This window comes from Ictalurus punctatus, chromosome 14 (genome assembly GCF_001660625.3).
Source record: "Ictalurus punctatus breed USDA103 chromosome 14, Coco_2.0, whole genome shotgun sequence".
Lineage (NCBI taxonomy): Eukaryota > Metazoa > Chordata > Actinopteri > Siluriformes > Ictaluridae > Ictalurus > Ictalurus punctatus.
In genome coordinates, this window is record NC_030429.2 from 5,495,799 (window position 1) to 5,521,386 (window position 25,588).

Below are 25,588 nucleotides of genomic sequence, written 5' to 3' on the forward strand. Positions count from 1 at the left end.
ATTTTATTTATTGACAATTTTACCAGGAACTCAATGTCATTTTGTATGAAAATCAAACAGACAGAGGATTGAGTAACTAGTAACAGGAAATGACTGTGAAGTAAATCTGCTTGGTGTGCTAGAGCTCTGTTGATGAAATTACTAGACCTGAGGAAATTGCACGCGCACACACACACACACACACACACAGACACACACACACACATACACACACAGAGTGCTGCAAGAGAACGTGATTCATTCCTTCCTGCACTCTTTAGTGAGACTGTGTCCATGGAGAAGATGAACTACAGCATGAAATGAGTTCTTTGGTCGGGCAAGCTCATGCTTAGCCCTGACTTTCTCCATCTGAATTTGGTCAGATGCTGGAGTTGCAGCGTGTGAGCAAACTGGGCTGAAATCATCTTATAGGACTACTTAATTGCCTTTGCATGCTTCACAATTTCTGGCTCTCACCCTGTATTTAATGCAGGGATGTCAAACTTATGGTTCAGGGACCAGGACTGGCCCAATAAATTAACTTACACTGAAAAAAAAATGGACTCAACCTTTAGTAAATTGTATATTATTATATTTAGCTTGTCTATTCAATTTAAATAAGGTTTTTTTATTTAAATAATAAGCAATTTTATCGAATTCTGTGTCGCTTACACATGCACATTCTCAATGTAGTTCCTTTTTGCCCTGGAAAAAGGGCAAAATATAACTTTACTCATGATGTGTTTATTTGCGATTTCATCTACATAATTTGTTCAAATAGATGGAACATGATTGGAAATCATTGGAATTACTCAATTGAACTGTACTCTACGCGATATAATTAAGCTAATACAAGTAAAAACCAATGAGTAAATGTTACTAAAATATACATCTACATGTAGACAAAGGAAACCCTTTCACCAACTGATTTAAAAAAAAAAAATCAATAAGCCATTTTTTATTGTTTTACATTTTAATTTATAATACCTGAAAAAGGTCCAGAAAAAAACAAACCATTCAGCTATTCTCTGTTATTCCAATAGGGGGAGAAGTTGAGCAATATACTCAGGACCATAAACTGATCATCAACTCATGATGGAATTCTTCATTAGCAATGTAAAAATTTTATGTATAATCCCAAATCGATTTACCAGTTAAAGTCCACTTCATGAATAATCCCAATTCCAGTCCATTTCAGTTCCAGGAAGTTACAGTACAAAATGAGTTCAATGGAGGTCAATACTTATGTAATACACAGTGTAGTGAAACCATAATTTGACAGAGTTTTTTTCTTGCTAATGAACTGCAGTGTGTTCATGTGTTTTGTAGGTGATATACATTTAATGCCTGCATTCAGAATGCACCTTTCGAATAAATGCTGGTAATTGAACACCCCGGACATAATGCTTCACCAATATGGGAGAAGAATTGATTGATTGTAACTCACGTGGTAAAGGCAGAGTTAACCTTAGCTCCCAGATAGTAAGAGTAGAGGATGAACATGCCGATCATGAATGCGAGGAAGACCATGATGAAGAGCACCATGAACTTGAAGATGTCCTTCACAGTGCGTCCCAGAGAGATCTGCAGCGGGCCGAAGCTTTCGTTGGCTGGGAGGATGTAAGCAATACGAGAGAAGCTCAGGACCACAGCGATGGCGTACAGGCCCTCTGAGATGAGCTGAGGGTCTGACGGAAGCCATTTATCCCTTGCTGGAGGAACACAATCACAACAAATATTGTACATCTTTTAGTATAACTGTATACTCTTATATTGTGAAATCGAAGATAAAAATACTTAATTTATACTGACATTTTTTTCAAATGTCAGCAAATAAATAATTGTAGTAAGCAAGTAAGTCATTACATTTCTTAAACATTGCATCCTCCATAGTTTTTGAATAGAAAAAGAACAAAATGTACTTTTTTACTATTTTACAATTTATCTATAGAAATAGACTTAGAATGACCTAAAATGAAGTGCACATGTATCCCGTCAGGACTACCTGACAAACAGATATCATGAAGAACGCGAAAGGGTTATACAAAATAATTGTAACCACGTCAGACCCATTTTTAAGTAAAGCCGTCTCTCCTACTCACCGTACGTGAAGTACTTGATATCGGGTGGCAGCGTGACCAGAGAGAGGTCAGCGGCGTGGATGTTCTCGTCCACATACTTCTGCGCTTTCATGGCCTGCAGGAAGGCAAAGAAGCGGGCGGTGAACGCTGCGATGAAGATGGACAGCATGCCAAAGTCCAGAACGTTCCACAGCTGCAGGATGTATTCCCTCGGCCCTTCTGTCCAAAGCTCTTTACACTCCGACCACATCATGCCTGCAGGATGGAGTAAAAGCTTCTGAACCACTAAATAACATGAAATAAAATGGTTTTAGTCCATCCATCTCTCTCTTATCTCTCTCTTCTCTGTCTCTGAGGAGACTCAGTAGATAATTGATGTGGTTGGTCTTGAGGTTTATTTAAAAGATTAGATCTTTTATAGAGTTCTAAGTGACTATTTATTCTGATGAATGCTTTCTTGAGGTCATTTTTAAAAAAAAAGAAGACTGCAATTATATCAGAAGTGGGCAGGATGCACGTGTGGGGTTTTATTGAACAAACCAAGTCAAAACCGGGTATACAAAACACAAGAATGCGAAGTAACCTCACTGTTATAAGCAAGAACAATATTTTCTAAACATTGGTTATTTAAGAAGCATGAGTAATTGTGAACATGTATGCTTGGTCAGCAGTATGGTGACTGTGAAAAGGGATAAACTCTCCATAATCTCTGGGAAGATTATTTTTTTTCCCGGTGATCCTCAACCCGGTGTCCCAGCTTGTCATACAGCATAGCTTATTTCTCTCAGCGCACACAACATGCACAGATTACTACAACAGCAAGCAATTGACTTAGTTAAATTAAATAATGGCTATATAAAATAACGAGTTAGCAAATTTCTGCACCTGGTTCCAAAACGCTGGTCTCAAAGAAGACATCAGATTATACAGTGATGTAAAATGCTTTTCCCTTTGTTGAGAAGGCAATTGGCAAACTAATGAATATTAATGAGCATCAGCAGTCTAGTATTGAATATTAATGAGTAGGTACAATGACCAGGAAGACTCTCCAAGGCAAAGACACGCACTTGATATCAATTTCTATATACTTTTCTAACAATACTAATCCAGAGACAACAAGAGGAATTTTTATTTTTCACAAGAGGAGAACAGTAAACTAGATTAAAATGGGCCTCAGACACTGAGAAACAGTACTCCCAAAGGACATTCGCATAATTTGTGTTCGGTCTAATTTACAGATTGACTGTTGAGCCGATGTTTTTCAAGACAGGGCTGAAAATCACTCACTTTCAAGGCCACTGTGACGGATATGTAATAGAAATGAACCCATTCATTCAGGAACCTCTCATGGACAAGCCAACCACAACAGGGCTTGAAATGGAATTAGTCCGGAGTGTGTTCAGTGTGGCTCACTCAACATGATGACTTCTGTAATGGATGATCATTTCCATGCAGTACACAGGCTGCCAGATATAATGAATGCACTACTTTGTCACACAACATTGAACAGTGTAATACACTGGGGGGGGGAGCGGACAGGGTTTATTTCTAAATGTTTTTAAAATACTGACCGCTAAATGCATCAGTTGTCTAGCAGAACAAAGTCAGAACTGTAAGTCAAGGCAACCCAGCTTGTGTTATACTCTTAAATATTAGAGGGAGTACCAATGAAGGTCCTCTGATGAATGGTAAAACATCTAGTTTCTTGACTACTATTAAGACATTTCAAAAGGACTGAAAACTTTTATAAATATAGACAGGTGAGAAATGAAAGGAAAAACCAAATTAAAACAACTTAGTAAGGTTTTGGGCCAGCTTCATGCACCTTGGCAAGTCTCGTACAAGTCTCTGGAACGATATTAAAGAAATGCACAACCTTTTTTTCTAAAAGATATTAAATTAATTGGTGTTTTGATGTTGGTAAGTGAGATCGCTGTTTAACATATCGCTCCAAAATCTCCCATAGGTGTTCAGGATTTGGATCTGCTGAGTGTGATGGCCATACCATATGATTTACGTCATTTACTCATCAAACAATTCAGTGAGCCTTTGTGTCCTGTGTATGGGGGCTGAGGCATGCTGGAGGAGACTACTCTCATCAGGATAGAAATATTTAATCATGAGATAAAGATGACCTATGTCAGTATCTGTGACTTCTGTAGGTATGTCTAGAAATGCTCAGGGACGGTCCCAATTAAATCGTATTAGACATACAGTATAATAATACTAAAATATAACACTAAACAGTATGAGACTGATTGAGTTACCATCCTACCTGCCACCCACACCATGATGAGGATCTCGGTCCATGAGAAGCGGGTGGTCTTCACTCTGAAGATCTGCAGTGGGTAGTCTGTGACCGTGACGTTGGGCAGAGTGCTAATGCCCTCAAACCGGTCAGATGCATTAAAGACCAGCAGGCAGAGGAAGATGATGAAGGACGCAGCATGTGCCACAAACTTCATGAAGGGACTGCGCAAGACTTTACCCAGCTGGAAACATTCAAACAGCAAAGTCAAATATTTGCTCATGGACAGCAGGGTGTTCCACATATACAACATAGACATACACCATTACCTAGAGCATGGGCAGTAAAATTGGCCATGCTCTCTGGATGGGAGGGACGGTGTTACTCTTTCTATCCTGTCAATCATAGTGACACTAGCCAATTGTGGGTGCGTGTGAGCTCATGTAGAGTATGTGGACTTCACTTTGAGTGTGTTACACTGCACTGAGAGGAAGTACATCTTAGCCTTCATCCTCCCCAGTTGATAGCTGTTATATGCTAGATAGGTGGGAAATAGCAGGCACGTAAGAACTGAAATGAGTGGAGAACGTAAGTAACTTAAGTCTGACCAAATTAAATAATTTGTTGCTTTACCATGTCGTAGAATTGAGAAAATGTCAAGTGAAATTTTACTCATTGTGCTGTTGCTTTGTCATGAAAAACATTAGTCGCACACACACACACACACACACACACACACACACACACACACACACACACGCACACACAGAAAATGAATGATCATGTATAACTTTATCAATTACTAGCGAGTACATAGGACTCGGCTTCCATTCTGTGATTCGGATTGTTCTCTTACTACAAAGCAATGTGTCAAAATTACTGATTGTGGTAATCGTACATATGCCACAGAGGTATAATGGACTTGGCTAGTTATTCATTATAGGCATGACTACCTCCTTCATCTCTAACTATCAAACATAGCCAGGAGAATAAAAAATAAAGACAACTAAAGGTTTTCAATGAAGGTCAGTTTAAATTCCACCACTGTATGGATGTGGAATGTATTGGACTCAAATGTTAACCTTTATTACAAAAAAAACAACAACTTGATGAAGTTAGGGGTCATTTGCAAGCGGAAGCCTGTTTCATGAAGCCGGTTTAGGTAAGTTTGAGTTTAGTTTGAGCAAACTCAAGAGCAGTCTCAAGAATTTGTATTGGTTTTTGGTCATCACCATGGTAACTTACGCTACATGGCTAACCTGCTCCGGAGCAGGTTTTATTCTGGGTAAGAAAACTCTGACCCATCTTGGACCAATCAGCTGCGAGCAAAGCGATATAAATCTGATGCATGCAAGTTAATCCTTTAGTGGTTTACGGTTCTTTGCGAGTGATATGTCATGTGTTATCCTAATATATTTTCACAAATTGATGTTTATTTTATTAATATTTAATTAAAAAAATTACATTTATATTAAATGAAATTACATGAAAGATGTTGGGGTTATAAGTTTTCAATCTATATTTATTCTCATTGTGAGCCTATAAATGTAAATACGCTTTTACACAATCAGTAATGCTCCTGAGCTTTGGCAGCCGCAACGGTGTTGCTTTTTGCAGTTAGTGTAGGTTTAAATTCCTCATATTTCCACATAATAATTTCTTGCTCCTCGACCGGAAGTATGCACACCTGCTTTCTTTCCATGTTGAATGCTATTGGCTGTTTGCTGCAAACGTCTGGCGTTTAAGTGCACACGCACGCTGAGTAAACCATGATTCAGGGTTAAAACCTGGGTTGACTGACACAGTTGATAATCAGTCATGAAACCTGTTAACCTTAATTAACCTGGATTGTTTGTTTGGTTTTGACAACTCAAAACTTACTCTGCAACTCTGAGTTTGTTCAACTCGCGTCGTGAAACAAGCCTCAGAGGATTACATTAACTCATGTGGTGATCCATGTGGGTCCCATGGCTGCTTAATGGAGTCTCAAAATCCAAGAAGCCATGGATGGTTGCACATGTTTGCCTCTCATTCTTATAATGTAAAAGTAACATATCATTAAAAAAAAAAAAAAAGTTACTTTAGAACATCTATAAAGTTACTGAGTAATAAGCTTTGGAAATATAAATATATTTTAATCCCTCTGTTAAAATCACAGCAAAGGCTGACATTTGATGCAAAACATGAATACTATCTTGGCTGTTTAATGTAATAGAAGATTTATTAGATCGTAACAATTTGCTCATTTCTCATGTACATTCTGTTCTTAAACTGAATATGTGGCATGACCATCTGACCTTGTCGATAAATAAGAAGTCACCCACCAGTGAGTTCCAGGCTAAATATAAAGGTTAATCCACATTACTCTGAAATGTCATCTTCATATTCATTTTCATCTCCTAGTGACAGATCTGCCAGAGTGACTCGTTTCGTTCCGTCTGCTAATACTCCACAAAAAACAAACAAACAAACCCCCAAACAAACAAACAAAAACACTCACTCATAAAACACATAAAAATAATAATGCCTGCATAAAAGCAAAATGACAAGCACTCACTGCAGTATGTCATTACTAATGTACATTTCTCTGGCTATTCATAATTGAACTGAATGATTGAATTATAAAATTAAGTTCCTGATCATGATAATAACGATAACGTAGATTAAACACCATAGTACAGTCTGCGTATTGTGCTCTGAACATTTAAAAATTAAATAATGGTATAAGGAAAAAAACGAGGATCCAAGCCATTGCGTGGAACATGAATAAAGAGAACATTTTACAGAACAGAACAGAACATTTTAATAATAACAATGATACATATTTGACCATTTTAAGGTTTTATTTTAAGAAATTGTTTCATGGCACATTACCTTGCTGCATGGAGCAAACCAGTACCCCACAGCCAGCAGGGGGAGGCCTAGAGCTACCACCAGCACCACCAGACACTTCACTGCAATGGACTGCTCACGGAGACCTGACAGGTTTTCATACCAGATAGTCAACAGCTGCTGCTGGCAGTTAGGATGGGCTACAAACTGGAGAGGAAAGAAATGTTCAAGTATTTCAGTTTTCATGTATGTATAAGATAAGAAAAAGGTTTTCAAATAAAAGTCACTTCGTTATTGGATGACACATTAAGGAAAATATATCTTAACAGAATACTTTAAGACAATACACAATATATAGGTTTGTTAACAACTGCCAGGGAAATCTCAGTGTTGCTTAAAAAAGGTTGATGATACTTTTATTGAACTACCACAAACCCTGAAAACAAAAAACAAAACAAAAAAACAAAAACAAAACCCTGATCTGTAACTACATTTGAACATTTTTACAATTTAAAGATTCTTTCAAGCAAAGTACTTTAAAGTTTGTCAGTGTTATAAAAAATTCAAAAATGTTATGAAATGATATTGTTATACCTCTACAATATCAGTCTATTACAATATCAATATCATGATATTGTACTGTCACATCACTGAGAAAAACTTCTTCCATTCCATCTTGGCCTTGGTTGTTGGCATCATTATAAAAACTCGGAATGAGTTTCAATAAATGGATAAAACTTTCTAGTCACAAAGATTAATTATAGGCCATAAGAATGGATTTGGCTGCATGTATCACAATACTGAGAATACATAACACCCGAAACACTGTAGATTCACTGGCACTATGTGCTGCAGTAAACAACTTCATCTTTCTGACATTAACTGGCTTCTTATTCCAACAAATGCAATTCAGACCATAATAACACCAACGTTTTGAAAATATCATGCTTTATTTATGTTTATACTGCAGAGCTGATGAATTCTTGATTCTGATTTGAAAGTGTTGGTTTATTTTCAAGTCAATCATAATGCGCTTGTACTAATACCTTATCATTACTACAGTAACAACTTAAACAGGGACTTGTATGACTGACACTCCATATAAACTGATTAGAAAATATGTATAATTGTTGAAACGGTGATGTTTTCTTTATGGTGTATTTATGGAAGGAGTCTCTAGTGTCAGCGCCTTAAAAAAGTCAGTGGTTTTCCAACACATGAGAGTCCTTCAGGATGGAGCACTTTGGAGGTTCACGGTAACATCTTGTTACATCTTATTCACTTCAAGAGAGTTAATAAGATAATATTTGTGGTACAACCAGAATTAAAGTCTTTGATATGTGCAGTTATTAGAAAATAATCCACTTCTGAGTGGTATCAGTGACTTTGCTTTTCATCGGGCTGCATCACACCACCCCATCACTGATTAATTTCCTATAACAGAGTGTCCCCAAATGTTATATTCCTTGCTAAATTGAGCAACCCTACAGTGAATCCGTCAACAGTTCTTCATATAATTTCCATCAAATCAACGCAAATCCTGGTTCTTTACACTTTTTTTGTCTGGTAAAGGCATTTTACTGATTTTGCACACTCTTAACACCAATAATAAGAGTTGGCGATCCAAGCAAAGTGTATAGAGCTAAACAGCTTGTTTGACTGAAGCAGCTGCTGAAAGGATAGATGGCCATTTGCATGTTAAGTGGGAATGTCAGAGAAACAAAGAGCAGTCATAATAATCCCATTAACAGTTCTGACTTAATTCTGGAGTGATGTATTCAGTGGCGGATCTGGGGAACAGCAGAGACAGTAATGATGGTTGAAGAGAGTTCTCTGTGTTTATGCTTGGACCCACAGCTGGGCTATGCCTCAAAATGTGCACTTGGTGTGGAGAGTGAGATTAGACCCTTGCCTGAGAAACAGCATCCAGAGGCCAGGATGGACAGACTGAGGACTGGGTAATGGGTTGAATTTTGTTCAGAGGTGAAAGTGTGAAGCATTTTTAACACATCCTTCACGGATACTGTCATGTAATTACCAACAATGACAGCAAAAAGACTGAGAGGAATATCAACATGCCACTCATCATCTTCATCATCACAGTAAAGACCAGCAAAATCAGAATCTGAATGTGAAAAATGAAAGTGTGATTCATTGGAAAAACCAATTAAAATGATCATGACTCTGCCTAGAAGAGACCGTTCACTAGAAGTCGGTGATTGGGTAAGGAGTTTTTTAGTCAGAGAAGCTGCCAACATTTGCATGTACTTCACATTAACATCATTTAGCAGACACTCTTTTCCAGAATGACTTATAGATGTGCACTGAATTTTCTGTTGAAAATATGTCCTCATGTTAGTACAACTAGAACCCTGTTACATATAATAGGTTACAGTGAGATTTATTGCAGCAAAGAAGACCATATAGGATTTGTTAAATAATAAGATATGTTGATTTAGTGCTTGTTTAAGTACTTAGTGAAGAGGTCTTCAGTTTTTTTTGAAGACAGATAAAGAATTAGCTGTTTGGACAGCCAAGAGAAGTTCATTACACCACCTGGTTGCCAGAACAGAGTTGGTAGTCTTGGTGAATGTCTTCTTTGTGCCTGTCACACTGTCTATCTTGGAGCTCTGAAGCTGACACAGAAGGAATTGCACACAGCACAACCACAGGATGGACAGTCCAGAAATCTGGGCTTTATCGAAGAGTGGCGAGCCATATGAAATGATGTTTGGTGTTTGCCAAAACACATGCTGAATACTCAGCAAATATGCAAGAAGGTTGCTGAGTCTGATGAGAGAAAAATTTTACTTTTTTGGCTGTGGTATAAAGCACTATGTTTGGCAGAATCGCAACACTGATCATAACTGTGAGAACACCATCCCCAAAGTGAACCATGGTGGTGGTAGCATCAAATTGTGTGAAAGCTTTTCATCAGCAGGGACAGAAAAAGTGATCAGGGTAGAGCTCAAGATGGATGGAGCCAAATACAGGGCAATCCTAGAAGGAAACCTGTTTCAGTCTGCAGAGAATTGAGACTGAGGCAGAGCTTGCCATCCAACAGGACAATGTTGAAAAAAAGCTACACTGGGGTGTTTCACAGCCGTGTACCTGAATGTGTTAGAATGGTCTAGTCAAGTTTAAGACTTCAATCTCATTGAGAATCTGTGACAAGACTTGAAAATCGCTCTTCAACAATGACCTCCATCCAATCTACCTGAGCTTGGGCAATTTTTCCAGGAAGAAAGGGAAAATTATTAGGATCCATATGTGGAAAGCTGATAGAGAAATATCCCAGAAGCTTTGTAGCTGTAATTGTAGCCAAACATTGTACTGACTTAGATCATCCATCCATCCATCCATCCATTTTCTATACCACTTATTCTTACTGGGTCGTGGGGAACCTGAAGCGTATCCCAGGGGGCATGGGGCACAAGGGGAGGGACACCCTGGATGGGGTTGACTTAGATCAATAAAAACGTATTATTTACTTGCCATAACAGATTACTAGGGTCTGCACCAAGTCCATTATATCAATTAATAAATTAAACTATTATCTCCTTAAATCAGAAATGACTACAGTTCTCTGAGTACAAGAGAGAATTCTCTCGTCTAGCTCAGGATACAAGACTTAGTACATGCTGAAAAGGTAAATCACGGTTTCTGGGCCAAAGCTAAGATCACTGCTTACGCAGAGGATGGATGCTGGCGGTTTTGTTCTCTGGTGTACACGTGGGTCTGATTTGAGTTAGTAGGTTAATTGCGTGTATCTAATGGGAATTATAGGTGTTAAATTCATATCTGCCCTACTTAACATAGCCCTGCTGCTTGATATATCAATGATAAGTTTCAAAATATGTCTAATTATCCTAAAAAATATGACGTCAAGTGAAGTGAAGGTAGAACAGCTATGACTATTCTGACAAAGGAGTAAAAAAAAAACAATCTTTATATAAATCATCTATACTATATAGAGTATAACCTTAATAAATGAAGCCACATTATGTGTTGGAATGAATAAAAACACTTTAATAGTGCATAGCTGACCTCAATTGACCATGCTTTTAAAATTAGATTAACATTGCCAGTAATCTCCAGTTCACATCAGATTCTTATCACAAAACCATCACGCACACTTGAATGACCAGATAGTTAGACACACTTTGAGATTCACACTACAGTATTACAAGTCTTTTACCGTTAGCTTTGTGAGAAACTAAACTTAAATAACTTTAAAACTGTATAGTTTTATGATCAGAAAGCTATAAGATTGCAGCCAGGCACCTGTCTGAGCAATCGTAACTCACAGCCAGTTTGTAATCACCGTTAGAATCAGTTGACAAGGAATTACATTCATGGCTAAATCTCCCAGCTGTGCTAAATCAGTATTGGACAACTTTTAGCTCTTCCCCTTTAAATCTCACATAATGACATGCAGCTGACCCAGGAGCTGATGTATACATGGGTCAAACATTAAAATTTCAAAACACCAAAAAAAAAGAAAAAAAAAGAAAATGTAATGTTCCAAAAATACCATAGAGACATCTAGTGACATTTTTTGTTTGCTTAATTATTTTAGATTAGCATTGTAATATAAGCTGACAGTTTTTTACTTATTTCTCCATTATTATGAACATAAAATATTCAGGTAAAAAAAAAAATTGTAGTCATATAAACTAATTGGTTTTCCTAGTGGTCATTTATATCCCACTTTATTGACCGCTGAGATCCTCTTTTAGTTCAGTGGTAAAGCCGAAACATCCTATAATTAAAATAATTGATAAAATGTCTAACAAATCTTCCAGACTCGACTAATATATTGCCTTCACAAAGATGAGGAAATTAGCTGATATAAACTCTATTCCTGAATCTTTTGAAAAGCAAATGATATGGTAAACAAAATGTGTTTAAATTCTGTCAGCCAGCTGGTTATTTCTACCACTAAATTATTCACACAACATCGATGAGTATAATATTATAAAAATGTCACCAGCTTACATTCTATTTAAATGACATGATTAGAATGATATCCACATATATGTTACATATTAGGACCGCGCAGCAGTATACATTAATTAAACATGATGGTTTTGATTGAAAACAGTAATACTGGTCTCGGCTAATGTCAAAACAGCTATTCATTATTCATAATGGCCATGTTTTTGGAATATAAAGAAGGTGACTCTGTGGAATTCCTCATAAGAACACCATGTACGTCCATTTTGCATATAAAAATGTACACTGATGATGTGATAAAGATCGCTTGTTTTCTGAGTGTAAATGTGTTTAAAAAAATAACGAAAGAGTTTTTCCATGATTTTTGGAGATGATATAAAGCCAAGAGATTGTAACTTATTTCTGAAAACCAAAATAGGGACCCGCCCTCCAGACATACAGTAATTCCACACACACACACACACGATATGAAATACACAGGACTGAGGAGTACACTGTATTTCATCCTGTTATATCTCAGGATGGAGCGTTCAGAGACAGTAGCAGATGGAGGGAGCAATTAGTGGAATTAGCTGTTACGGGTGGTTATATATTAAGCTGAGCATATGGTGGGGAAAGCACGCAGACTGCACATGTCATGTACATTACAGCAGAAGAGGCCAAGCTGAGCTACTTGCCTTCTTGACTTCATATTTGATAGCCAGTTTGACTCTACTGATGAGAGAGCGATGGTGCTGGCCCGCCGCCAGCTCCGCAGATACGTCTCCATTCAGTATGGCCTCCACCTCCTCTGTGTCTCTGCACAGGTCCAGCACGCCCACCACAAAGTCCTTACACTGCATAGACAATTTCCTGTAGTCATTCTGAGAGAGATAGAAAGAGAGAGAAATGGTGTGAGAGAGAGACATAGATACAGAGGTAAACAGAGAGTGAGAGACAGACACAGAGAGAGATAGAAAGAAATAGACAAAGAGAAAGAAAAAGACAAAGAGTCAGAGTGAAACAAAGACAGACAGACATAGCAATAAACAGCAAGGAGCTTGACAGAGATACAGAGACAGAGATAGACAAAAGAGAGAGACAGAGACACAGAGAGAGAAGGTAGGCTCTCTGTTAACACAACAGAACAAAACAGCAAATACATAATTTTGTTAATAAGAGTTAATTAAAGAAAAAAAACAACAACAAAAACGAAGCTTGTCACGTTACAGAGAAACCGGAAGTCCCAGTGTCCTCAGTGAAACCGGAAGTCCCAGTGTCTCTCCTGAAGACGTTCTGATTCCCTTTTCCAACTTTTCCCAAAAACTTAAAGTTTTAAAGCTTTACGTACGTCTGACTGGTACAAAGTTCTAACACTGGAGACTCCTTCCAAAAATGTTAAATAAACATCTCCTTACAGAACAGTACAACAATTACACAAACCTTTTTAATCTGTTGATCTGGAGCATCCGTCATATACAGTAAATCCCTGTGTGACTCAACAAAGTCTTAAAAGAAGTGCATTCAAATAAACCTTGTATCTGGAAATACTAGTATCTAAACCATGTTCACGTAAACTGGAACTCATATAGACATTTATACACCTTGTTTTCCTGCTTGTTTTCCTGCTGAAAATGTTACTGTTTCAGTTTCAACCCCTTTACTGGTTTTGATTGGCGTATATCCATTTTTCCTCACATTGACTGTGAGCTAGCGTTTGGCAGAATTGAGAGACTGTCAGCCAATAAGACGCGAGTGTTTCCACGCATTTTCCTGTAAACCCTGTCTGATTGGTCTTGCCTCCATTCACTGAAGATATACAGTAAAATTACAACACCGCCATCTTCTTTTACTGGCGTTCAGTTACGTAGTGACAAACAGCTCCGAGTGGAGAATTATTCGGGGCTAAAGAAAAAATTTCGGGGCAAAACATCATTTAATTTAAAAATGCATTTTACTTAATATTGTTTTCTTAATAAATCTGTAATGCAAGTAACATAATTTTATTGACATCAGTAACTGTAATCAAATGACACAAATATAAAATGTAATGCGTTACATTACTGCGTTATCAGAAAAAGTCATTAGATTACAGTAATGCGTTACACCAAACTCTGGTTGTGACGGAATGCTTAATGACTAGTGACTCTCCTCAGTACTAGCACTTAACGTGTCTGCCAAATGAATAAATGGGAACAGAAATTAAAACGATGGTTTGGACTCGCTTTGGCATACTGGACCAGCAGCAGCAGCAGATTCTACTTGACAATGTTTGAATTAGCAGAAGATCCTGAATGTCCCGCTTGGCTGGGTGTGATACTAATACTTTGACTGTTTCTTTCATGAAGCAAACCAACCATGCTGTCAAATTCAATTATGGCTTAGTAGAACATCAAGTCTTCAAGAACAGTTCTTGTCTGAAGGGATTTGATATGAGGGGCACTGTTGTGCACATTTACCTCATCAAAGCCAGGCTTATTCAGTCCAGGACGTCTGTATATAACTGTTATACATTGAAAAAGTGAGATAACAGTATCTGCTGAGAAGAGCTAATTAAACGTCTTATCCAACCCTGTGAATAAAAACCTCAGAACAAAAAACATTTATATATTATCATAAAGAAGTAATAATAAAATTCAAGTTGTATAAAATGCAATATTTTTTTCATAAGGAAAAAAAAAAAGCTCTGAATTGGTGCTATGTTAAATTAAAAAGTATATTTTTTAACGCCTGTGTGAAAAGTATTCAAGCAGAGCATATCGTTAATACTGACAAACAATTTTTAGAGGTTGCTATAATGAAGTTTTCTGTCAGGAGATGTTTAGTTAGCATTTATGGAAGGAGTCTCCAGTCTCAGCACTTTCTAACAGTCAGAGGAAAAGATTTAGGGTTAAGTTTCTATACAATGGAAGGTATAGTTGGTAGCTTTTATTACTTTCATATTTTGTATGGAATTGAACAAAATCCACCTTCACTTATTCAAAATCATACAAAGATTGACTTCACCTACTTTCCTGTGGGGTATTATTTACTTACTATTACTTAAAAGTTCATTACAATATTAGATAAAGATATATAAAATATTAAATTATTTTTATTTTAATGTAGAATGATTATACAGCCTACACAGCACTCATTCCATGTAAACTTTTTCTTCTTCTTCTTCTTTTTAGTGCATTTGGTGGCTAAATAATCAATGACTCTCTCAATATACAGGGCTAAGAGGGAAAGAGAAAGCAAAGATAAATTAAAATCTTATATCATGGACACACTATGTAGATTTACACTACAGTGATTATTTATATTCACTGTAAGACATTTCAAACTTATTACCTTGAGTTCAATATCCAAAACTGTTCGTGACAATTGGAGTTAAAGAGAAGAAATAAGTTCACGTAATGGGGTTATCATGTTTTACAGTGTTCTTAATTGCTGACACTATTTGGATAGTATGCTTTAGGCAGGCTATGATCTATCTATAGACAGACTATCAACTTATTCTCTACAGCAGGCGTGTCCAATCTTATCCAGAAAGGACCAGTGTGGGTGCAGGTGTTCATTCCAACCAATCAGAAGCCACGCCTGAGTCTACTGAAAGCCAGGATCAACTGATTAAATAGGTAGAATCAGGTGTGACTCCTGCTTGGTTGGAATGAAAACCTGTACCCACACAGGCCCTTTGCGGATAAGATTGGACACCCCTGCTGTACAGTTTGGCAAATTAATGTTGATCATTAAATGGTGCCAGGAGAGTCCAAAACTGAATATAACATTTTGTTCAGCTAAAAATGTGTAACAATCCATTTACATAAAATTGCTAGCTTACAATTTTTCATATAAACAACTAACATGACAGTACGGTGACAACACTTTTCTTTGCAATGCCTAACCATTATTGATTAGCTTAAGGCTATAAATAAGACATTTGTTTTAAGTTGGTTGTCATGCTTTATTTCACAATGGTGCTTTATATTACCGCCTTTTACTAGCGCATTGGACCCTGAACCCTGAACAGATGAGACACATACGTTATATTTTTTTAGTCCATTCATTTTTAAAGTTCATTTTTGTTTTAGATTCACTATTGAGACCAGAGAGAGTAAATAAAATGAAAAATCTCTGAAAGATTGTGAAAGCTCTTCTAAGCTAATGTTTGTCACCCAGTAGCTAGGCTTTGGTCCGATGAGCTGGGCTCAGCTAATTCATTTACATGTGTACTAAATTAATTTACATCTGGACTGAAGTTATTACCTGGTTAGTCATTTATGTAATTAAATCAATACATGCTTTTAACCTTTGTCTGCGCCTATTTCCTCCATTGTTTTTAGGTAGCAGACTTTTGTTTTGTCTCCTACAAGACACTGTAAACCAAAGCATATTCATATTTGACATTAAAGCAGGTAGGTGAATGTTAAAGCCATAAAATATCAAAAATCAAACAGCCCCACAAAACTAGAAGTACACATTTGATACAATATGGAAATATGTAAGACTTTATAAACATATAATACAAAGCAAGACATAGCTGTAACTGACCAGACACAGATGAGAACAGTTATAATAATATATAATAATAATAATAATAAAATTCACTGAATTTTTTGTAGCATTTTGTTGACAAATCAGCTCTTGTGATTTAATAATGGCATATAATAACAATTGCTGAATGTCAAAGTTAATCGCTTTCTATAAAAGCATCCGCTAAATTAGCAAATGCAAAATTATTCACAACAAGTGTATCTATCATCCAATAAAGCTCTGCTCAGGTCATTTCCGCTGATCGGATGGCAGACTAATCCCCCAGCATGCACTGCTATTGAGCACCTGTGCCAAGATCATGATGATCCCAAGTTTATTGCTCTCAGCAAGGGTCATATTGCCTCTCCTGATGAACAAGCACACCACAACTACATATGAAAACCCACATTTGTCAGAAAAAAAGTGTTTAATAGAGCCCTAGAAAAAAGACCAACAATGTAAATCATAAACGTTTGATTTACTGCTGTATTTCATGAAGGTTTTGAATGGTTGCACCATCCAGCAATGGCATACGATCTACAACAGTGACAAGAACCTTCACGATTCTTCAAAGCCATGTCCTAAATTTCATGCACAATGCTATGCCTTCAGCTAAATGAAATGGACAAATATAGCAAAAAGTAGCAACAGATGTCCCATTGACCCAAGTCATCCTTTTTATTTTATAACACAAATGAAAATGTTATTTTATAATGCCCTAATATATATTACATATATATCTTTTATTATTAAGATAACTATGTTTATGGAAGCAGACACACAAATCGTTTTTCTACGCTCAGAAACAATCCTGATAACAGGAGTGTGTGCACAGATGGGAATGTAAATAAAAAATGAAGAGATCGCGAAAAAAAAAGAAAATCTGTTCAAGGCAAAATGATTGGAACATTATTATTTTTTAATTCATTATATTGTTTTATATTCATTAATTGAGCCTAGTAAATTGTATACTGAAATGGGAAAAAAAAACATTCGTACTGTCACACTTTTAGTAAATATTTCAAAATGGACTATTTTGAAGCCAACTTGTTATTAAGCTGGCAAATTCAAAACAATTTGCTCAGCTAAAGTTGTATGAAAAGATACTAAGTTTCTACTTCTTCAAACAAAATCCAACCACATTGCCCTTGTCTGTTCAAATCCATACAAATCTCTCAAGCAATCAGATGTCAAGTATTTGAACAACAACAACAAAAAAAAAACATTAAATCATCAGGAAGTCTAACCATTCCCAGCCATCGTACCTTAAACTCCTTCTCGATGTTGGCCAGTTTGGCGAGCTCATTGCTGAGCTCCAGGGCGGTGAGAACGGGGTCTTCACTGGAGAGCGAGAGGTATGCAGGGCTGGCCAGACCACGGTATGCGTTGATTCTGGACCTGGAGTGGCTGAACGAGTCCTTCCTGTGTTTCTCCGTGCAGTCGGCGCACTTGCAGAAGTAGTCGTGCGGCCGCTCGATGCGTGCACCTTTTATCAGCAGCATGTGCACCACTTCGTACTTGTGGCAGTGGGCGGCTAGGATGATAGGTGTGATGTCAGGTGAGAAGCGAGTGCCGTCTTCGTCGTATGAATAAAAGTCGTCGTCCTGCAGCTCGCATGGGCTGCGCGTGAGCCTCTCTCCACCGGCGAATGATGGGTGGCCCAGCAACGCCTCCACAATGCGCACGTAGCCCTTTGAGATGGCCAGCAGGAGGGCATCGCCAACACGTGCCAGGTTCTCGCGCCGCAAGAGCAGCTCAGTCACTTCCAGGTGCTCGTTGCCTACGGCCAACTGCAGCCCATTTTGGCCCATGTAGTCCATACAGTTCACGTTAAGCGTGGGTGACTCTTCCAGCATCTTACGCACTACCGGGATGTTGCCGTACTCGGCTGCATCGAGGAAACGCTCCTCCTCGGCTGTCAGGCTGCTTCCACGTGCATTGAACATGAATGCTGGGCCACGAATTGCCTGCCGACGCCCTTTCTCACGCTGCAGGGTCATCCTCTGTGCTGGAAAAGAGTCCACAGTTTTCCTGGAAGAAGAAATAGACAATCGATTGGCACCTTGTAAGGAAAACGTTGTCTGACTAAATCTCGCTGTACTAAGATAAAACTTCCAGACCCTCCCAATTCAAGTGAGTGGAAACAGCTCTGTATTCCCCTGCCTACTTTTGTCTAATATGCTAATCTGTGTTGACATTGTCCCATCAGGTAGCCACCTCTGCGAAGGAACAGATGATTGACATTTGGTTTGGACTATTAACTCGTAGGGGGGGTCTGGTGACAGATGAAGTGAACACAGCGAGAGCAGCCATCTTGGGAAAAATCCCTGTGGATAGTGCAAACTCATCCTGGTTTTAATAGCTTTTTAATAAAACACAACAGATGCTACAGGTGGATGCCTCATCACAGCTCCTTCTGTGCCAATTTTAGAAAACATTTATGAACACAGTCATACAAGAAATAACAACACAATCTATTTGAATATTCTGCATTTGAAGTATTTTACAATTAGACTGTCTCCAATTTAAATATATACACTTCAGTGTTTTGAACTAGACATTGTTCATAGTTGAACATTTAATTAATGAATCTGTAAACAAGTAGTGTTTCTCTTAAGAAACCTCGAGAGGAGCCAGACTCAAAAGAGATCTCATCCTATTCTGGGTAAAACCAGACAGTGGGATTACTACATTCCATCGATGGATTATCAACTAAATCTAGAAAGACATCCATATATGTACCTCTGATTTACCTCCTAATGAGAGCAACTCACAACTGCATGGCAACTTTGTGAATCTTTACTTAGTATATGCAAGTTAATGATGTTATTTTTGGTATACAACCTGTCCAAATATAGTCACACACTTTGAAAATAACTAGCAGGTCCTGATAGAATGTAATATCTGCATTTTTATTCTAAACTTTTGCATTTAATGCATTTCATTCATTGCAATTCATTGCCAGTAGGTAGTATTAGGAGGCCTATACATATATTTAATTTTATACTAATAAAAATGGACAAAGTACATAAAACATAAGTGAAAGTATGGGTAGTGTGTCTAAATCCTAATTAAATGACGAAGTTGTTAGACTGCAATATACCTGAGTAAAAAGTTATAAAGTGTCATCATTGACTGGATTTGTCTGAATAAAAAAATGGATTGGTTTTTCATGAAAATGTAACAGAAAATGTAAGCTGTAATTGTAAGAGAGCATGTATTTACTTTATAAATCCTATAAACTGAAGTTAGTGCTCAATATATAATAATTACAATTTCTGGGGTCCATTCCAGCTCGAGCACACGCTGTCATTAACGAACTGAAATTCATGTCAGTTTTTAAAAGATTCTACTTTTCACTCAAGTTGTCAAGAATATTTGTAATGAATATTATTGTAATCTGTAATGCATATTGTTGTATTAAATTAGAAACGAATGCACAGTAGCATTCACAGCATTGTCACTAGCGTTGTCGCTCTAAGACACTTGGACCCAACTGTATTCCAATAACATCAGTGTAATATCAAATATCTCCACTGTACACTCACTCGTTTTTTTTTTTTTTTCAAACCACAGCAATGAAAGGATGTTTGTCAGTAATAAGTAATAAATGCTAAATAGAATTACACTCCAAGTCTCAAGAGTCCATCAGCTTCCCTTTACAAGAGCATCAGTGGAGCAGGGGACTGTACTTCTGAGAGCAGAGCTGCTCATACTAGCTCCAGTTTACGGTCTCTTCACTGCAGAGTGGCTTAAAACGAGACGGTGATTTAACTTGGAACCAGATGTGAACATCCACAGTGCTTTCCACAGCCAATTTAGACCAATATTACTGCTCCTAATGTCTGCTTATTCAGTGGGCCGTTTAAGATGGCCTCAATCTACTCCAAAACATGATTTGTACAGAGAAGCTGATTTCAACTGGGGCAGAGAAAATCACCAGTATTTTGCTAATAATTTTAAAAAAAAAAACGTTTAGAATGAAAGATTGTTTCTTTATACTGTAAATACAGTATATATTACATTTTGAAGCTTTGTGACAGCATCTATTGTGCTGTATCTCTTCTCCACAGGAGGGTTAATAAAAGCGGATATGACAGATTTTATTGCTTTCCTGCACCTTACATGGTACTGTAATTCTCTGCACCTTTGCACCACATAATCACGTTCTGCACCTCAGGCAACTTACACTTCTGAATTATTCCCCCTTAAATGTTTCTGTTTGGGGTATGAACCTTTTACTTAAAGTAGATTTGCAGTGTTGCACCAGTATTTTAAGCTATACAAACTGCAGACTACAACTCAATCCGTACTTATTAAATTATGTAGTTAATTCAATAATTAATTAAAAACATGAAACACCATTTATTTATTTATTTATTTATTTATGTATTTATTTATTTATTTATTTATTTATTTATTTCTACCCATTGTGCTTAGCTTTGTACTTTGTGTTTGTAAGTTTGCCTTTTGTTTACTTTTGTCTATACTAAAAAATCAAAAATACATGAGGTAATTAATTTAAAATACCAGTTTGTTCTCCACATCTAAATCTTTAGATTTGTGTTTAAAGTTTGCTTTTATTTACTCTTGTCTTACTTTACTTACCTGTGGGTTTTTTGTTTTTTTTTTTCATTTAAAGTGTGGGATGTAGAACTGAAAGGCTTAATTTTGTTGTGTAATGTCCTTAGTGACAATAAAGTTGACTTTGACAAATAAAGTGAATTAAATTAAATAACATTGTTTAAGAGAACCTAAAAATGTATTCACTTCTTATTACACACAAAGCAAAACCATATGAAACCACCAGTGTTGCTAAGTGTTTTTTCTATATGTGTCATTGGGACTTTTTTAATTTATGGATTTCTCCTATGAGACATGTGAAGCCAGCCAACTACATCTTTTCAAACTTCCGTTCATTCTGCGTCACAGGGCAGCAAAACACACTCGGAGGAATGTGTTATCTGCCCCCTTCTGCATGCATGAGCTCACACACACACACACACACACACACACACACACACACACGCACGCACGCACGCACACACAATCAAACCCCTGATGTGATAATGGAGACAAAATGGGCGTTGACAACAACATGTAAAAAATAGATTTGTTCAAGTCAGGTATTTGATGAAATCAATAGTGAAAATAATCAAGGCACCTCTCAGGCCTCAGCTAGGGGTCTTTGCCCCTGTGTACATTCACTTGATTGACTTGAAGTTTAATTGATAATTGAGACAAACAAAAGACTTATATCCTCATAAGCAGAATGTAAAAGCATACATTAATCGCAACCAAAGACAGGTGAGCTGTCAGCTTTCTTGATTTTTCTGACATGAGACAGCTGTTAAGAAAAGAATGATGAGAATTTAGAAAGTTATTAGAACAAATGACTTGAAGTCATTATATGAGAGTGGGCATAGCTCTTTAGCTCTAGTTTATTTTTAATACCACAGCCCTACTAAATTCTTATCCTCAGAAAGTATTGATTTTTTTTCTTTTTATATAACAGCAGCTCTGACATTACCAGCTGTAATTCAAATAACAATTTAAAATGAGTGTACTTCTAATATATTATAATTTCTACAGTCATTAGCAGGGAATTGTATCATGGACACTCCATGAAATCTAAGACTAATAATAAACAGAATAACATATATAAATAATAATATAAAATTAATATAATATATTGATATATTATAATATAGTAACAAATACGAATAAATCACATTGATATTAATTAATAATAATATGAAATATAAATAATATAATAATAAGAAGAAAAACCTATAATCACTGATATGGTAAATGATTCTGTGAGGAGAAAATGATTTAACATTTAAGGAAGGAGTCTCCAGTGTCAGCCCTTTGTAACACAGGAAAGTGCTAATAGGACTTTCCACTTTTCCGATTCTTAGTAAAATGACAAGCCTGATTTTTTGTATTTCAAGAGAGAAAAAGAGAAGATAATGATAACAAGTAGGTGGTAATAAGAACTATTCTGTTTCGTGGATGTTCCACAACATTAAATGTAACTATAAACAGGTAAAAAATAAATAAATAAATAATAAGAATAAAAAACAATATAAAAATGTAATTGGTTTTAAATTGCTGTAGTATAAGAAAAATAAAATGAAGATCATAAAGATATGGAAAATAATCAACTCTGCGGTGATAATGGCGTCACACCACTTTCTTTTTCTTATATAACAACATAATCCACTTAAAATGTCATTTAAAAGTGATATCTTTGGGGCTATTGTGATTTCTCTCACCATGAAGCAGTAGACATGGCCAAAGAAAACATGTGTCTCAATCGGTCTTTGACCTGGACAACGCTCTCATAGAGCAGGAACAGCGGCAACATCTTCTTGTTGTGTTAACGCTCATTGTTATACTGGATAAAACATATAAATAAATGACCTTATAGCTAAACATGAGTCTTGAGGGAGGAAAAACCTCTTTCAGCACAGATTTAAATCATGGTAGTAGCTGTGAGAAAACAGGCAAGAAGAGTACATGAGAACTTGATTTTTAAAAAAAAAAAATACAGACTTCATTATTGTGAAAAATGATTTGATTGAAACTAATCATGCAGCTCATTACTCACGTCAATCTGCTATTTGATCCAATAATAATCAGTCTTTCAAGCTGACATGAGTAAGTTTTACTACATTTTTTATTTAGCTGCTTCATACTCAACACAAACACATGCAAAAACCTGGATCATGATGTAGGCTTCATTCAGGAAGAAGGTAACGCATGCCAGTGTAATAATCTATTTCCATATCTGCCTGGAGAGTAGCTACATATTACAGACAGTAAGTGAGCTGTAATGGGCACGTGATGTATTGATGTACTACAAGGCACCGTGTTCCCATTTCCCAAATATTATTATTTTTTATCATATGCAGGCTCAGAGAGAAACAATATTACATCCTCAATGAGAAGATGAATTGGTGATCAACAGATGAGACCTAGAGATATATAAGTGTTCCCTAGGAGAGTGCCAGCCTAACACCTCTTACAGAAGCAGCGAGATTACTTCCTGTTTGCCTTTGGTTTGTTTCCAATCCTTATTCATTATTATAGGCCCCATATTATGAATTTTCTGTCTAATTTTTCACCTTTGTCTTGTTTTGTTGTGGTCTTATAGTCTTTGTTTCCGGACCCCTTCAAGATCTTGTTTCTTGTTTTTTTTATTTCTCTAGTTTTCCCACTCCAGCCATGGTATAGTTTCTGGTTTCAACTTTTTGATCTGGACTATCTACCATTATTCTGGTGTTATGAGAATAATTGTTGAAAATCCCAATGAAATCTGAGCACTCACTGTGTATCCAACCATATGGAGTTATTTCTGTGCATAAGGTATTAAATAAACTGACAAGCTCTACAAGCAAATGATTAACAAAGATCTAAACAAACAAATGGTTGTTGCGGACACTGTAAGAATAAACTCAAACTTAATGTAATGCAGTCTGTCTGTCAACTATGCTTTCTCTTTTTTGGTGATTTAAAAAATATATATATTATTAAGGAGGTAATGATCAAGAATTTTTCTATCAGTTTTTCTATCATCTATTTTCTGTTTCTATCATCTATTTTCTGGATGAGGTGAAAAAGTTAGTAGCCTGGTGCCTCAGCCTGATGCACAGGCCATACATATTTCTAAACCTGCATCCCAGCTCTATCTCTGTCCTCCATGACATCTGCTCCATTACTGGCCCTTTAAAATGCTTGCTCTGTCACAGACCACCAGATGCCTTATCCTCCAAGGGCACACAAGATGCCTGCTCAACCAAAGACCTTCAAGACCCCTGCTCCAACAATAGAGCCAACTTGTCCACCATGTTATCCACCGTCATGAGTGTCAAGACACCTGCGCCACCAGAAGTTCCAAGAAACCTGCTCCACCAGAAGCTCCAAGACACCTGCTCCACCAGAAGTTCCAAGACACATGCTCCACCAGAAGTGCCAAAACACCTGCTGTACCAAGATACCTAAGATGCCTACATCTCCAAAGGCCAACAAGACACCTGCTCTGCTATTACACCCCAAGCTACTCTGTTCACCACGCTGTCCACCACCAAGTCTACCCAATACACCTGCTATACCTAGAGTCCCAAAATTGCTGCACCTCCAAAGACAAACAAGAGACCTGCTCCAGCAAGAGTTCAAAAAGAACTACTCCACCAAGTTTTGACAAGATGCCTACTCCCCCAAAAACCAACAAAATTCTTGCTTCGCCAAAGGCTGCCAAAGGTTGCCTACTCTGACTAAGGTCCCTAAGACACCTGCTCTGAAAAAAGTTCCCTATACATCTGTTCCACTATCCCTAAGCCATTAGCTCTGCCAGTGACCCCAGAGATGCCTGCCCTGCAAATGGACTCAAAGTAGTCTGCCCTGCTACTGGGCCCAATGATGCCTGCCCCATAAAACCCTGCTTAGCCCCCTACCATATTGACAATCCCACTGGATGCTGGATCATTCTGGTGCCCGATCAAGTGTAGATCAAATTTGTGATCTAAGAAGTGCAAACTTGTGTGGGTAGAGCTATGCACCCTCAGTGGTAAGTCAGTATATAGTTTCATTTAGTATACAGTAATAGTTGCTCATCATCTAACTTTACATATCACTTGTGAGGTTTCTTGTGGTTTTCCCTCCAACAGTTCAGCAAAAAGGACTAACATACAAAAAAACAAAAAGCATTTGTTATTTTGACCCACAGCCCTGCCACAACTGGAATCGCTACTATAATATTGATGGGTACACAGTAAGTAGATACTGATAGTTATAGTCTGATCAGTATTTCATTTCATAAGGCATTGCAGTGTCCCATCCAGTGCTGTTTCTAACACAGTGATAGCTTACATTCACATTTATTCATTTGATCTGAAGTGACAAATGAGGGAGAATCCAAGCACAATGTTGTGGAATTGAGTTTCCATCAACCAGGAACCAGAAAATGCAGCATATTAAACACACTTATACA

At 37.2% G+C, this 25,588-nt stretch overlaps 2 protein-coding genes across 2 annotated transcripts in view; both read right to left on the reverse strand.

Moving 5' to 3' along the window:
- The window catches only part of LOC108275325 (glutathione S-transferase P), a 69,477-nt gene that overhangs the window by 31,940 nt on the left and 11,949 nt on the right, over window positions 1-25,588 (reverse strand). The window lies entirely within an intron of this gene.
- trpc3 (transient receptor potential cation channel, subfamily C, member 3) overlaps window positions 1-25,588 on the reverse strand; it is a 43,462-nt gene that overhangs the window by 14,742 nt on the left and 3,132 nt on the right. Inside the window, exons 2-7 of the mRNA XM_017484713.3 lie at window positions 17,859-18,624; window positions 12,774-12,959; window positions 7,183-7,347; window positions 4,336-4,552; window positions 2,082-2,315; window positions 1,427-1,691 (exon numbers count right to left, since the gene is read on the reverse strand). Of these exons, the coding sequence (XP_017340202.1) occupies window positions 1,427-1,691; window positions 2,082-2,315; window positions 4,336-4,552; window positions 7,183-7,347; window positions 12,774-12,959; window positions 17,859-18,624 (1,833 nt within the window). The remainder of the gene's footprint in view (window positions 1-1,426; window positions 1,692-2,081; window positions 2,316-4,335; window positions 4,553-7,182; window positions 7,348-12,773; window positions 12,960-17,858; window positions 18,625-25,588) is intronic.